At 40.2% G+C, this 16,513-nt stretch overlaps 1 protein-coding gene across 1 annotated transcript; it reads left to right on the plus strand.

The window, feature by feature from the left end:
* The first annotated feature begins 8,146 nt into the window (after positions 1 to 8,146).
* Positions 8,147 to 15,428, plus strand: LOC122546502 (uncharacterized). The gene is made up of 4 exons (XM_087975407.1): positions 8,147 to 8,189; positions 8,322 to 8,612; positions 9,395 to 9,433; positions 14,959 to 15,428. The coding sequence occupies exons 1-4, from the start codon at positions 8,147 to 8,149 to the stop codon at positions 15,426 to 15,428; spliced, it is 843 nt and encodes a 280-aa protein (XP_087831533.1).
* Positions 15,429 to 16,513: the final 1,085 nt, after the last annotated feature.

Raw genomic sequence — 16,513 nt, forward strand, 5'->3', positions numbered from 1 at the left:
AACGTGAATCTAACTCAGAAGAGTCTCCAATCAGAATGTGCCAGCATTCAAAAGGGTAATGCCGTCGGCATTCCGAAATTAACCAATTCAGAAAGGATCTAAGAGTGAACGCGACTTTGAAAGGAATATCTGAGTATTATGGTCAATTAGACGAAGTTTGCAAATTAAAATTGATTTATGTTTGGTTTTATTATTTCAAAGATTACAGAGTTTCATCAGGAGTGGATACTTCAAACCATTCTTTAACTCAGCTCTGAAGTTACTCCGAGTCCCAGCATAAATACATGGATTAATGCAGGAACTCATAAACTGCAGCAGGTATCCACTTTCCTGCTCAATAAACGCTGACTGGCTTAAAGTGAAACCTGAGAAAAAGGTTACATTCGCAATTCAGACATAGGTGGTCGTTATTAAAATTAACGAATATGACAGGATGAAGCTGCCCAAAATAGCGAATCGTAAAACCATGGAACTTTTTCATTTTTTCATCTCTCAATCCCTCTGATTTTCTCCACAACTCTGAATCCAGAGTCTTCTGTGGGCTCCATTAGCCACCACAATATGTCTGACAATTAGAATGTTCAGCAATAAAATCAGATTAAATGGAAGGCATGTGGTTAAAATGGTACAAATCAAATCATACGCTGCCCATGCAGGCGACGCATAAAATATTAATTTTATGTCGCACAACCAGAGTACATTATTAATTATGTAGGTAAGTTCATTAATAAAAAAAAACATAAAGGCACTTTTTATGCAGTTGACTGCAGTCACGATTCCAATAACCAACGATGCTGTTCGTTCCGTGCAGTACTTCATATTCATCTTCTGACGAGCAATGGCCAGAAATCGATCAATGGTAAAAGTAACCATCAACCATGCTGAACAATCAGTAGCTGTGCAGAGGATTGCATCATGGACACTACACACTGGAGTGATGAACGAGAAGGTTTCTGAGAAGTTAATTCCAGCAACTCTGTTTAACATTACAGCAGTTACCACGACCAGGAGATCTGCCATCGCCATGAACATCAGGTAATAAATGATACAAATAGAAAGACCGCATTTTCTTTGGGAAAGGATCACAATCACTGTAACGTTATCTGCCAGAGAAACATGTATAGATGTATGTAGAAAGCAGAGTAGTAAGAGCGTCTGAGATCAGCAGATAACGAGAACTGTTCTACAAAGTTTTGAATGAAATCAATACGTTTGAGACATGAGCTTGAATTTGAAATTACCAATTAACATTTGGGCAGTTATTTCTACATGCAAACTGTTTGCCTTAGGGCGGCATCGCAGCATAGTGGTGTTTCACAGCACCAAGAAAACGTGTTTGATTCCAGCCTGGGTTGATTGCCTGTGTCGAGTTTGCACATTCTCACGATGTATCGTGGGTTTCCTCCAAGTGCTCCAGTTTCCACCCACAGTCTAAAGATTTGCAGGTTAGTTTGATTGCTTATGCTATATTATCCCATAATATCCAGGAAACCTTTGGCTAGGTGGGTTAACCATGATGAATGTGGGTTTTACGGGGATTTGGTGTCTCGGTCTGCCAAGCATCACAGCACACCTAATGAGTCGAATGAGCTCTATCTGCACTGCAAGGATGTTATGATTCCTGATTTGAATATAAACAGACCATCGGAATATGAATGCAAATTAATATAATGACAAACACCATACAACAAAATGCATCGAAATTTTATGTGTAATCTGAAATGAAGGATTATAAATGCTATAATGGTCATATTGACAAAGTATTATCGAAATGTATTCCTAATGAGAAATAGGAAAATAAAGCAAAAGAAATTTGGAAACTAAAAAGAAAAAAGATCCATTTTTCTGAAGAGTGAAATTTGCTCAATCTTACAATCTACTGCAAAATTATTCCCCATTGGAAAGATCGACGGTCAAAATCACGAAATGCTCAGAGAATCACATGGAAAATATTGAGTTTGAGAAAATAATGAAGGGATTCTAAAAGTGTTAAACTTGCTCTGCTTCCACATCCATGAGCAACTCACGTATAGTTGTATTACTTCATTAAATCATGCGCATTTTAAATTCGGAAGCACGTGCTTATTGGTGTTTAACGTTGCTCAGATCAAAGAATGCAATCAGTTCTGTGTGCAATGTTTCATTCCCACTTACTTAAATGGAAGGCCTAACAGTCAATTAAAAATTGAAAACGAGCGTTAACCATGCATAACTGTCAAAATTTGGAACAATTCATGTAAAATCGACACTGCTGGCGTCTACTAAAAAGAAAACTGAACTGAAAATAAATTATAGCAACCCGTCTAACATTGCAGATATTATCATGTCACAACCAAGGAAATCAGCTGATAATGATTAAACTAGAAACATGGAGTGCAATCACTGAATTAGTTAGTTGATCGAGAAAAAAGAGGGATAAACAAAGAAAGAGAATGACAAAAAATGAGAAAGAGCAAGAGAGAGGAAGAGGGATATTTGAGCGTGTTTAAGAGAGTACAGGACCGTTAGTGGTTCAACTTCCAACCAAATGCCCGGACCGTTTTCTACGACACGGTGTTGAGGGCATTGATTAATCTGTGATCCTAAGATAGAAATCATTCCTTACTCCATAAATAATCATTCTGCCATTAAAAGATAAATTATGTTACGTCAGGTCAATAGAATGTTAATGTATTTTAATAGAATTAAACCTGTAGAAGAAACACGGAATGTAAAATAAGTGGAAATCAACACAGCAGCATCGAATAAACGAGAAAACGAATGTTGGGTTACATTGCGGACATCACTGATTTGGTAGATTACAAAGAGAAGTCAGAAGTTTGGAACCTAACAAGGACACATTTTCTCGCCCACTGAGGTTCTAAAGTGATCACATAGAAAGCCTTATTGTAACATGATTAGCTGTTAGAAAAGATGGAGAACAACTTGCTCAAGTTTATCCTCAAATGGAGTGAGTGAATATCAAAAAGCGTTACTCTGAATTTGGAGTGTGATTGTGGAGTGGCACACAATTCTCACTTTGAGCTCTTAAACGAATAATCATCTAGTTTCTTCTGTGTCACCCTGGATGATTGGAAATAACTGACGGGGAGAACTCAAAGAGCGTCCTACCAATTGAACATTCCACGTCACTACCTCCACGCCAAACTAAACAGCTTCAATAAACTAATTCATTGAATCCTGTAAAATTCGTCATTTGTTTCAATCTTCTCAATCAATGAGATATTTACAGTAATTATTCCATCATTTCAGAGGGAATAACTAATGAAATAAACGATATTTACATGATATTTACTATTTGCCCACAGAATTGATGCCAAAATGGCAATAACTAAACAGCTGCATTTCTGCAGCATCCTGACAGCATGTTATTATAAACTGAAGAAGTCAAAACAACACAATACTTCTATCTTTGCACAGAAACAACGGGATGGTCTTTCACCTGGAATCACAGCATTAGTAACACAAGGGTACTTCATGTAAACTGTAGTAACACTATGCCAGTTCATCATAGGACAGTGGTAATGCCACATTACGTTGCATTTGCACAAAAATAATGAGAACATTGCAGTAATTCACCCCCAATAGCATTGCCAGTGAATTCCTGTGATTGTATTTAAAATATGATATCAGTGTAATCAAATCACTTCATAATGACCCTGTCCGTTAAATGAGCGCAAGTGCATTTATTTCCTCTTATGCTAGTAGAACATGGGATCAGTGACATCGTTCAAACAATCGAACGGCCACCATCACAAGAAGGTAGCATCAAGTTAATACGGAGAAAGCACTTTGATAACGTGCTTTCTTCTCATAATGAAGGCATTCCACGTTTAAACGAATGAAATTACAGCATCCATACCAAAAAAAAAACTTAAGGCCATAAAAATCAATTAGTTGAATGCTGAAATGGCAAAACTAATATCGTTATATTGGTCAATGATGCTGTGAAAGAGAAGTCGTGCCATGGAATGGAAAGAAAAGAGCACATTAAATTGGAACATGTAAATGTGCTTCAGGTAAAATTGTAGCATTGATCGAACCAAACAATGATACTCTCACTTGTAAACTGACTACAATGTTTTACCTGGAACGCGATAGCCCGACGGTGGGATAATAAATGTCAAACGCCTTCGCTGCTGGTATTCCATGCATTATTATCAGACGCTCCAAGTGCACGTTGCAATGCTCTGAAATTCACACTGTTGTTCATAATTGTAGGCTCGAGGGAGGTCATTTGTTGTTTCGATGCTTTGAACTAATTAAATTTATTTCAGGAAACAAATGAATGCAGCTACTGCTCGAATGAAATTTATTTTTTGGAAGAACATAATATTATCCCTCATGCTGAAGGTATTAGGTTGAGATTTAAAGAGAAAAAAGATTGTTCAAGTTATATGTGCAACGTGACAATATATTATTTAAAAGTATATGCTAAACTCTTATATTATTGTGAGTAATTCTGTGGTTTTGTCTCTAGAAAATATAATTAATTTGGTAAAACTTTATCCTTGTCTTTCAAGTTATGTATTTTAGCTATTACAGCCAATACAAACATGTTGTGGGCCAGAAAACACAAACAAATTTCACATTTTATTGCAAATGAAAAATATTCTCTGCAAAAGATTGGCATGATAGTTGCTGAGACAGAGTCTTTGAATTTTAAGCTACCAGCTTCTCAGTTTCATTGCTACATTTGAAAGGGTGGCCTTAAAAGTCAAAATCGGATCAAAATTTAAAATTGTGTTATACACTTGAGATATGTATTCACTATGGTATAGCATATAAAGATAGCATAGAAATCCCATGCAATGTTACATTTCACTCGTTCCATTTTGTGAAACGCATAGCCAAAAGTGGATTACAGTCTAATTGGTATTGTTGTTTCCGATGGAGTGTGGCCTTTTCAAACAAAGGTTGGAAATGACTGATGGCGAAGCACAAATAAATTATTTAAGTATGATCCCACTGTTTTATTCCACCACATTATCATTTCAGTCTCTTCTTGAACTTTAAGTGATATACATTTCCTCTGTTTGATGTATTATCTTTGAATGGAATTAATTCTTGAATATGAAATATTATGTTAGCACTTTCACATTAGGAACACTGAGTACGTTACTTTTACACAAGAGAATTCAGTTGAAAGTCTCAAACGAAAACAACAAATATTCCAATTGCAAAGTAAAATAACGATATTAACAAAAACAACATAAGACTAGAAGGGTTCAGCATAATCTGTGACCAAGATGAATTATTCATGAGAACTACTCATCCTGTGCCGAAAAATATGTCAGGATGAACAACCAGTCTTCATTCCCCCTGTAAGTAACTGACTGCCTCTCGTGTTGTGCCACTGCAAAAACAACTTGCAACGTACTGACAATGTTCTGGTGTCATTGTGTGAATGACTAAAGAAGCTGTAACATGAAGATTGTCAGACGACTGCCAGGTTGCTTTCTGGAGTGCCATCTAATTGCTCCGTCACTAATTAGGCAAGGGTGTGCTGAGTTCATGTTTACAACAGTCCACCTATCAATAAAGATTCAGTAGGCAAATAAATTTCAAACATTTGGATCCAGATCTGGTCTCTAGATTGGCAGCGATGGGACGTATCGAAACAAGTTGCCAAGTGTGACCCAATGCTCTGATTGCCTGTGAGTATCTGTGAATTTTGAAAATCATGGAGCATGTTTATTGGCTTCAGAAGAATACAGTCCGGGTTACTGAAATTCAGGCCATTGAGGTAAATGTCACAAGGATGTGAAACTGGAGAAAATGTAAGTGACCCACAAGAGGAGGAAGCTGAGTAATTTGACTAAGATCTAAACAATGGATAAGCAATTGAGGAAAGAACTGGAAGATAGAGCATTGTATGTAACTATTTGCAATTGTCAGATATGGCAGGAAGAAGAAGCACATTATCTAAATGGCGAGAGTTGCAGAGCTCTGATATACCGAAGCTTGTCACAGTCTATGACGTATGGTAAGTTACTACTGACATGCAGGAAATAATTAGCAAAGTTCATAGAATATTCTGCTTTTTCACCAATGGAATTCACGGAATCATAGCTTCACGTTTCGTTACTCTGTCAGAGGGGGCTATTCAGCAACTTAGTGTCAAATTCATGAAAAGTCCACACATGACCTGCGCACTTGTTCGATCTACAATATTTCAATGCCTTATTGAATGTCACAATTAAGCCTGTCTCCAGCCCATTATTGGCTATTCACCCATAACAGTGCGGATAGTTGTGTGAAAAGATCATTTATCTCATCCTCACATTACCTTTTTTTCACAATATGCCTGCTGCAAAATTGGAATATTAGAATATCATTTTATTGTCACGTGCACATTGAAAGAGTACAGTGAAAAGCTTTTCCAATGTCTGCCTTCTTATGGCGACATATTACTGACACAAGTGCTTCAATACAATTCTTGAATCCAGCAGAGAAATAGAAGTATTTGCACTACTAAACCGAGATGAAAATAACTTTAAAATTACAAATAGATATTGCGTCATTGCAGTTCAGCGCATGATCAGAACGAACGTACCACATCCCACTCCAGCACCCAACAGCAAGCCTCGTTCTGATCTCGGCCCCATTCCTCTTCATACCGACAATCAACTGCTCCAGGGTACGTCCTGGTCTGCTTCCCCTGTACAGGTGTGTGCCTGATACTCACTGCCTATATGGTACACCGTGGCTGCTTACTGGCGGTGCTGCTGACGGACTGATAGCCCGCACTGCTTCCTTCACCTTTTCCAGGCCTTGCAGCACACACTCAGCTCTGGGGCTCGTGGCCGACTCGCTGCTTCGGGGTTGGTGGCTCCCACGTTGCTTGTGGCGCACACGCTGTGAAATCTGTGGCTCCTGTCTGTCGAACATTTTACCGGTGGTAATAGTTTCTCCCGTTCTATTCTGAACAGAAACTTGTACATCAGTAGGAAGGTACTGCTTCAGGAATACTTTCGGTGTGTGTCTGTGTGTGTCTGTGTGTGTGTCTGTGTGTGAGAGAGAGAGAATACATCTGCCGTGCTATGCGCAGTAGTGCATTCTTTATTTAAGAAGAGTGTGAATGTATTGATTGCAGTTTTCTGAACTTATACTGTACCTCAGTCTCGAATGGGTGGGTTGACTTGTGAGGTCAGGATGGAAAGTTGAGACTTGTCCATTTGAAGCTAGAAGAGAAAAAGCCCATTCGACTGGCACATTCAAAACCTTGAGAGTTTTGATAGAGTAAACATGGAAAGAAAGTTCTATCTTGTAGGAGAATCTAGAACTCTGTATCCCAGGATGATGGGGAGGAGGAATCGAGCATTTAAGGCAAAGTTAAAGACTATTTCTTTCCTCGCAGAGTACTGTGAGCTTTTGGAACTCTCTTTTTCTAAAGGCATGATAAACAGGTATTTGAATATTTTCAAGGCAAAGTTAGATACATTCTTGCTTTTAAAAAATCGTGAACTATAACTCGGATTCTATGGGAATTCTGACAAGCAGAGGATTCAGAGAAGTCTTGATATTTCTGAACGTCAGAACAGGCTTAAGTTGCGGAATCCAGCTGTCAAAATGTAAATTCGTACGAGATATTTGTTAAAATGAAAATTTGATGTTGTTTCCGTATTGTGTTCCACGATACTGATAATTCGACTGGGTTATCTCATATTTGAACATGATTCTAAAGGGATGGACCGATTCTGATTAACTGAGTCTGAGGTGGGCTCCTCCAGATTAGGTGTTCAACCAAAATCCTGGTACCCAGTCCAGGGGAATGTTCATGAGTCTCTGGCTGCAACAGAATTTAGTGAGTGAGGTCTTGTAGTATGTGTAATATTCCCAGTGTCCTCGACCAACATTTCAAACTCAAAGAACAACATCAATGAAACCACATGACCATTTTCCCAGCTCATTTCTCTAGTTGCACGTAGGACGGCAGCCTCTATTCTCAGAACAGCTACCAAACCCATCCCCTGTGCGTCAGAGTAATGTAGGAGGGATTTCACATCCGGAACAAGGGCAGTGGCCTTTGCAAATAAACTTGATCGTTCTGCTGTATTTCAGTCCAGCTAGGAGCTTCCGTCTCCCCGAGAAGCCTTCACCTTCCAGACTGTGCAAATCATCTGCTGCACGAGGAAGCAGCACGATGGGACTCCTTCTTGTCCTTACACTGTGTGTCTATTTGCCAAGTAAGTGCGGACCGAACAATCTGACATTGTACACATTTAGTGCAAAGTTCCCCGAATCCATGAAGAAATCATAGAAATTGCATCTGGTTCAGTTTCACTGTGCGGATTTATATCTCTCCCATTAATTTCCAGGATCTTTCTGTCAGTCAGTGGTACAGACTCCACGAGCAGACACCAAGGAAGAGTGCCAGTCTCTCAACATCAACTGCGTTTTCTATGGTGGCTTCTTTGCATCTCCTTTGAAGCGGGGCGAATTCTTCAGACAAACACAGACTGGAACCAAACGAGAGCGGATCTTGTCAGGAGGACGATTTGTTGTGAGGACAAATACAGCAGAAAAGACATTTTCACTGGAAGTTCAGAATCTGAATGTGAAAGACACTGCCACGTATTATTGTAAAGCTTGGTACCATACAACCCACAGTGATTTGACTCAGCCACCCGCCATACCAAAACGCTCTCTGCAGATTATCACAGAACTAAATCAAATTCCGAAGCCCATTAGCCCTGAACATCCCATATTTACGCTTCTCAGTGCCTACTCCGCAGTCCTGGTTATAGTAAAACTGGATTGCTGTTGTTATCATTTTGAGTTTCGTAAATGCTGAGGGTGTCTGTTAGTGTCGTCTTTTGTGGGATCGTCGTCAGTGTTATGGTGTGGGAAAGTACTAATCCCTTTCAGGAGACACTGACAGCAGACTGGATCCAGTTCTGGAGCTGGGACCTGGAGCCGCAGATGAAGCAAAACTTTCACTTCTGACCATGCCAGGAGATTTGGTGCTGACGAGAAACATTGTGTGGCTTAATGGGATTTCACAGTGGCTGAGACTTAAACAAATATCTTGCACAATTACAATCAATATTCTGTAGATCCATAGCCACATATGCATTAGGAGAATTTTGCGGCCTGGTTTGGTGTGATTATGCTTTCTGATTTCTTTTTCAGTTTTTTCACATTATTCTCAATTTCTGCGAAGAGTTCATCTCCAGTTCAGGTTATTGTGCCGTGTCTCAACCATTTTAGAATTTCCTCAAAGACAACTTGACCTGACATATTATATCAAATGCAGAATCGAGTGATGTGATTCAAATATCCTCAATAATCAAGCAGAGCAGACTGGTGATTTTCACACAAGGGATTGATGTGCCAGTAGTTTTTGCACGAGTGTGACCGAGAACGATGTCATTGTGGACGTCCGAAGAAGCAGTGGATGGATCTGGGACGGTGGTGACTGTCACAGCCGGTAAGTGACGGCAAATACCACTATGTTCAACACAGTACGGAAATTGCTTGCTTTCGTTATATTCTTGTGATCTATATTTATTCAAAACAATTTCATCTAAAACAAACCGTGTTCTAAGGCAAGTTTTCATCACAATTTTAGATTTGAGAGCAGAATTTTCAGGATGAGTCACGTCTGGGAGTCAAACCCGAGGCAATCGAGAGCAGGTTCAGTTCACCCAATCTGTTGCATCCTTGGTCTAAAAGGGCATCAGATGATACAATCATCATCCCAATCTCTCACTCTGAATTGTAATTGCGATAAATTGATTCAAACCTCTAACTCCCACTGGCACGTATTGCATTGGGCGTTACTGTGAACACAGGAGCGGGGTCAAGGAGGAGCCTTCTGTGTAAATAATTTCTGTCTGATCCTGTCAATGGGAATGAGGAATGAGGAACTAAGAAAAGGCATCTTCGTTGTAATGATTGGTCTGAGACCCCTGGAGGGGCACAAATCTCAGAAAATGAGAGATCAGGATTCAGACTTCCTAGTTTTAGGCCTGGCAGAATTTCACCATTGGACAGTCAGTGACTGAATTTAGCTTTATTTTTCCTGATACTTTTTCTGTTGCCTAAATATTAGCACTAATTTCGGTCATTTCCTCCTTTAGACGGAAAGGAGTAACTGTAAGCACCCACCCACGGTGAATGTTAATGTTTGAGATACTGGTATTGACTTTTTATTTTCCACAGGCATCTCGAATTTCGTAGCAAAGCGCAAACAGTCAAATTATAAGAGAATGCAACTTCACCTTTATTGTTAACTTTTCAGTTGTTAGAAAGCAGGCAATCAAAGCAGTATCTAACGGTTTGAACCAGAATCGAGACCATGCCCGTGCACGATAAAATAGTTAGTTTCAATCTGGCAATTCATAGTCTTCTCCGAATTCCGGACACAAGGTCTTTTCTGTGCAATGTTTGGTTTCAGGATGTTGCTCCATTTGTCACTGTAGATGTCGCAGATGTATCTTCACTTTGTTTTTTTTTTCAATTTGAGGTCATGCCACCCTTGAACAAGACTCTCATATCTCTGAGCTGATTTATCCAAGAATCGCATAAACAGAACACATTTATATCCTCCGTTTGCTGGATCAGTCCAAATGTATCCTTTTTTTCTAAATACATAGGCGGAATACCCATCATAACAGGCGTTTGCTAAGGCATTGTGTTTCATTTCAACTTTTTCCTTTCAGAGCAAGTGGATTTGGTGTTTGGTCAAAGGGTGGTGATGGAGGGTTGATTTGCAAAATGGGGGACTTTGATCAGTGGTGTGCCAAAAGGATCGGTGCTGTGTTAACTGCTTTTTGAATGTTAATAAAGGAGGTTTGGTTAGTAAGATTGCAGGTGACGGCAAAATTGATGATGTCGTGGACAAGGAAGAAGGTTATCTCAGAGAACAACGGGAACTTGATCAGATGGTTTGACGGGTAGAAAAATGGCAGACAGAGTTTAGACTAGATGAAAGTGGGAAATAGGGAAATTCAGAGCCGATTTGTATACTCAGTGGAAAGATCCTGGGGAGCCTTGCCAAATAAAGAGATTGTTTAGTGCAGGTTCACAGTTCGATGTAATTGAAGTCGCAGCCAGACAGTGCAGTGAACTAGGCGTTTGTTGTGCTTGCCTTTCTTTGTCAGTGCATTAACTGTAGGGGGTAGTAGGCCACGTTGCAGATGTACATGACATTGGTTAGGCCAGTTGTGGAATAGTGCGTTCAATTCTGGTATCCATGCTATATGAAAGATGTTGTGAAACTTAAAAGCGCCCAGGAAATATTTATATGGACGTTGCAAAACTTGGATGATTTGAGGTATAAGCAGAGACTGAAAAGGCTGAGGCTGTTTTCCCTGGAGCATCAAAGGCTGAGGTCTGACCTTACAGAAGGTTATAAGATGGTAAGGAGTATAGATAGAGTTAATAGCCAAGTTCTTTTCCACAGCGGAAGGGAGGCCAAAACTAGACAGTGTGGGTTTAACGTGAGAGGGAAGATTTAAAAGGGACTTAACCGTTAACTTTCTCATGCTGAGTTTGGTGAATTTATGGAATGAAGTGCCAGAGGATGTCACAATTACAACTAAAAGGCAGCTTGATTGGCATTTAAATCGGTAGGGTTGTGAGTGATGTAGGACAAATGCTGGCAAATGGGACTGGATCAATTTAGGATATCTGGTCGTCATGGATGAATTGGACTGATGGGTCTGTTTCTGGGCTGTACACTGCTTTGACTCCGCATATGGCCACCATCGGATTGTACGCGTTTGTATTACATTAAATATAACTTATAAAAGAACAGCCATATCTAATTAAAACGTATCCATTTCTTAAGGGATCCGATATGTAATCCACACTTTGATCGATGTTTGAATACAAAAGGGCTCAGTGTATTTGGAAACAGCGTGGGGCATAATGTGAAGACAGACGGGCCACCCTAATATCCCTCATTTTAGGGCCCAAATAAATGGAGGAATGGCCTCTCCTGTTCAGATATCATAGCATTTTGCATCATCAACTTTGATTTTATTTTACACCACTGAGTAAACGGTTGAGCAGAATTACGCGTGATTTGGAAAGTTTGAAAAGACTGGGCCTTCTCGCAAAGGTCGACAGTATGAAGAGGTTTCATAGAAATTTTTCAGTCTTCGGATAAAGGCTGAATCAAATGCATGTGGAGATATTGGTTCAACTGTAAATCGCTCCAGAACAAAGCTCTGTCAATACATGAAGTGCCAACATAACAGATAGATATATTCAGAGGTTTGCATTCATAAGGAGACAGTTCAGAGTGTGGAGCTGGCTGATACGTTGACTGGTTGGAGTGAATGTTTCAATGTGATGACAGTATCGTTGCAAAGTGGGGATAGGAAAATGGAAGGGAATAGAAGGAAACAAGAAACAGGTAGAAACGTGTTTCTTCCAGTTCGGGAGGAAGGAGGTATTTGCAGCGCACAATTGTTCCAAATGGACTATTCCTATCCTGGAATTCCTATAGTGTGGAAACAGACCATTGGCCCAACAAGTCCACAACGACCCTCGAAAGAATAACCCACCCAGAACCATTCTCCTACCCTATATTCCAATGATTACAGTGGAACTTCACAATCCTTACTACAATAGGTATTTTAGCATGGTGAGTTCACCGAATCTGTGCATCTTTGGCCTGTGGGAGGAAATCGGAGCACCCAGAGGAAAACCACGAAGGCACGGGGAAAATGTGCAAACTACACACAGACAGTCACCCGAGGCTGGAAACCATTCCGGGTCCCTGGTGCTGTGAGGCAGCAGTGTTTACCACTCAGCCAACATAGCCGCCCGAATGTAAAGATGCCATATGATGCAGATTTCAGAGCACACTTTGCCAGAAAATACAGAGACGTGATCACGAATAAACTGATGACCTTGATATCATGAGAATCTAGTCCTCAGTGACGTTGAAACCACAGTGTAAATGTCACTGACTGAATCCAAACGCCAATTGCGGGAGTTTGGGACGAATTCACGGGATGTTCAATAGCAAACAAATATCACGAAGTGAGAGGTATTGCTTTTGAAACGAAATGAAATAATTTGAAGCAATTGCCAGAAAAGTGAAGTCGAGGGGAATTAGTTCCCTGATTTGCAGAATGGCAATTATTTGCGAAGTGAACAGGAAGAGCAGTGTGGTCATGGACTGTCGCAGAAAGTTGGCAACCATACCAAAAGTAATGAAACTGTGGTGAGAGGTTAAAAAATAAAGCATACGGCTTCATAAGCTTTATTAAGAGGGATTTGGGGCCAAAAAAAAACAACTAGGTTGTGTTAAATCTGTAGAACACGCTTTGACACCAACGCGATCGTTGTGCCAGAGTCTGGGCAACGTTCTTTAGGACGGATGTCAAGGAATGACAGAGCACTCAGAACCATTTGCAAGAATTATTTCACGGTCCAGGGAGTTTGCTAATGGAGCTGGATTGAAGAAAGTGGGGCCATTTTACTTCCATAAGAGGGGTTTGAGGAAATAAAGACGGAATACAAATAACAATTCAGCACGGAAATTGACCTTCAGTCCTCTGAGCCTGCGCTGACACATATTCTCCATTCCATACTGACACCGCCTTTACAAACAGGATCTGTATCGTTTAATTCCCTTCTTCTTGCTATATTTGTCCAGCAGCTCCGTAAAATCCGGTCTTGTGCTTGCTTCTGTCTCCTCCTCTGCCAACGTTAATCTGGAAATCCTCTCCCTCGCACATTCCTTCTGAACTCTCCCCTTCGCACTTTGAACCTGTGTCGCTAAGCAATTGACCCATCCACCCTGGAGAAAAGCCTTTTCAATCTATCCACGCCATTCACAATCTTATAAACGCCGATCAGATGGATCTCACAATCTCCTGCCCTCCAATGACAACAATCTCAGTCTACCCAAACTTTCTTCCAAGCTAAAATCGTCCATAACAAGTAACATCCTGGCAAACATTTCTGTACCCTCTGCAAAGCATTCGCACCGTTCCTGCTTGGGGCAGATGACTAAATCTGGATGAGTGTAGACAGAACAGATAAAGTAAATCTGCTCCAGTTGGTGGAAAGCTTGAGAACTGAAACTAACACATTGAACAGAACTAATAACTGATTCAATGGCGACTTCAGCAAAATTAAGTTCACGTCAATGGTTATCACACGGAATGTATTTCCTGAGACGGCAAGAAAGACAAATTTGATCCAGGTGTTCAAGAGGAAATTGCGCAATTATCCAAGAATTAAGAATGTGTCAGGCTGCTGGCGGCGAGTACACGCTGAACTTCCCATTCAGAAAGGCAGCATGTACACGCCAAACCGAACGATCTTCCGCTGTGCCATTACTGTTCTTTGATTCTATGCCGGATACTGTGGCCTGCAGATACCTACTGTCCATCTTAGCCATTCAGTGTTGATACGTTTTATCACGTTTTGTTGCATCATAATGAAGGTAGTGATGGAACACAGCGGGGGATATTGTCGGTTTTGCAAATTTACAAGGTACTCCTCGTGGTGAGGAGGATAATGACGGATTAAAATATTTCCCACATGCACATTTCAACTGAAATGCACAGGAAGATTTGAGATAAAATCGATAAAAGAAGGCACCCCAGCTGGTTAGCCACTGTTCCGTAGTACAGGTGCAGATGCTTCTAAAGAAACAACGAATGCTCCCAGTCTGTAACTTTTTCCCATTCGCCTGGAATCATTCCCTTTCTGTAGTACGTTTCTAATTACCATTTGAAATTTGATCTTGATTCTGAAATCTCCTAACACATTCTGGCATTTGAGCCAGCTCATCAAATTTCCTTGTGTCAACAACAAGAAATGGCAACATCTCGACATTGTTTTATTAATTATGATGAAGACATCTCAAGACTGCGTCAAATTAAGATTTTGTCTTTTTAAGTAGTCGAACTGTTTACACCACTACCAGGTTTTTGGTATAGTCAGTGGGCAAAAAAATAAGAAAAACTTTTTTTTTTAATTCCACAGATTCACCGTCCCTGGTGTCCCTCAGTCTTCCTCTAACAACCTCTGCTGCAGGCGACACCGTTACTTTCAGCTGTAAATATTCAGGATTCTGCCAGTACACAGTTTACTGGTACCGTCAGTTCTCAGTACAGGCTCTGAAATACCTGCTACAGAGATACACTTCAGGAGAACAAAATAAAGAAAATGCAGCTGGAGGAAGAATTTCTGCTGATATTGACTCTGCAGCTAAAATCAGTCGATTAAAGATCTCCACAATACAACTGACTGACTCCGCTGCGTATTACTGTGCACTGAGTCGGCGCTCAGCATACACTGTGATCCAGCGCATGGAGAGAGCTGTACAAAAACATAAACATACTTGTGAGTATTACACAGTGATACAGAGCACGAAGAGACCTGAACAAAAGCGTAAACAAGCTGAGGTTTGGAGCCACAGCAATACAATGAACAGAGAGAGCTGTACAAACTAAAGTAGTGGTTTGCAGTTGCGGGATGTGGGAAATTTGTGAAACAGGGCTGCAGCACAGAGACTGTATTCATTGTTTGGAAATCCATTGTACATAACGGAAAGGTGATAATTATATGAATAAGTTTGTAATTTCGTGAAAATTAACTTCAGGTATTACTTTCTGCATTTTTGCTGACTGCTATTGAAGAATTAGTCCAGGCGCTAGAGCATTTGTTCTCTTCTAGACAAGTACTGCATGGAGAAAGCAGATTCAATGGACATTTATAGAATTAACTGGACAAACGCAGTGGCTGCTCAAATTTGTCGAATTCTAAGGAAGCAGAAAGACTCCTGGGAATAATTGTATCACAGCTTGAACGACCTGGAACAATGACAATATGACAAATGCATGAATATTTGATTTTAAATTTGTATTTGTAGGTTTTTTTCCTTCGGGAAAAATAAACCCTAGTCTAAATGTAGATGGAAAAGTACTTTCCAACAGGATTTTATGGAAAAGCATAAACTATGTTTATTACTGCTTATTTGAAAATCAAGTGAAAAGGATAGATTCGGTTGAGCTGGGTTTCCATCGTCAAAAATTATGCGTTTCATTTGTTTACTTTAATCGTCATGGGAGGTATATTCCTCCTTCATGTGAGTGGAGTTTTCCACTTCGACTTTATTTGAATTGAAAGTTAACTTTATTTTAACTTAGTTCAATCCTACCTTGGTTTGTTTGAGATTGGGCACCATCGTGAGAACTTGCCTGGCGGACTCAAAATGCTCAGTTTGTTTCCGTTTCTGTAGGCTTTGTTGTGGTTTTACTGTTACTCACTAGGAAGTGCATCTGCTGCGTCCAATACAACTGAAATACCGGACAAAGAAAATTTGTCTTATTCTGCGCTGTGCTAACCGAACCTCTGAATTTTACATGATGTAAGATGTTCAAGGCAGGGGCGGGCTAATCAACCATCAACCAGAATTTTGTACTTTACACTAACCTTTCACTCCCTAACCATCACAAACCATTTTCACCAAAGCATCCTGTTCTTCTATTCCTTTGCCCCTACTCTAATTTTCCTTCTCCTGGCATCACCACCACGA

This window comes from Chiloscyllium plagiosum, unplaced genomic scaffold (assembly GCF_037043375.1).
Source record: "Chiloscyllium plagiosum isolate Xiang-an unplaced genomic scaffold, Cpla_swu_hap1 HiC_scaffold_27, whole genome shotgun sequence".
Taxonomy (NCBI): Eukaryota; Metazoa; Chordata; class Chondrichthyes; order Orectolobiformes; family Hemiscylliidae; genus Chiloscyllium; species Chiloscyllium plagiosum.

Bases quoted from the DNA above. Each gene is read 5' to 3' on its own strand.
- LOC122546502 (XM_087975407.1), top strand. From the start codon at position 8,147: ATGGGACTCCTTCTTGTCCTTACACTGTGTGTCTATTTGCCAA. The intron at 8,190-8,321 runs GTAAGTGCGGAC...ATTAATTTCCAG, and splicing joins ACTGTGTGTCTATTTGCCAA to GATCTTTCTGTCAGTCAGTG. The intron at 8,613-9,394 runs GTGATTTGACTC...CGTCCGAAGAAG, and splicing joins TTGGTACCATACAACCCACA to CAGTGGATGGATCTGGGACG.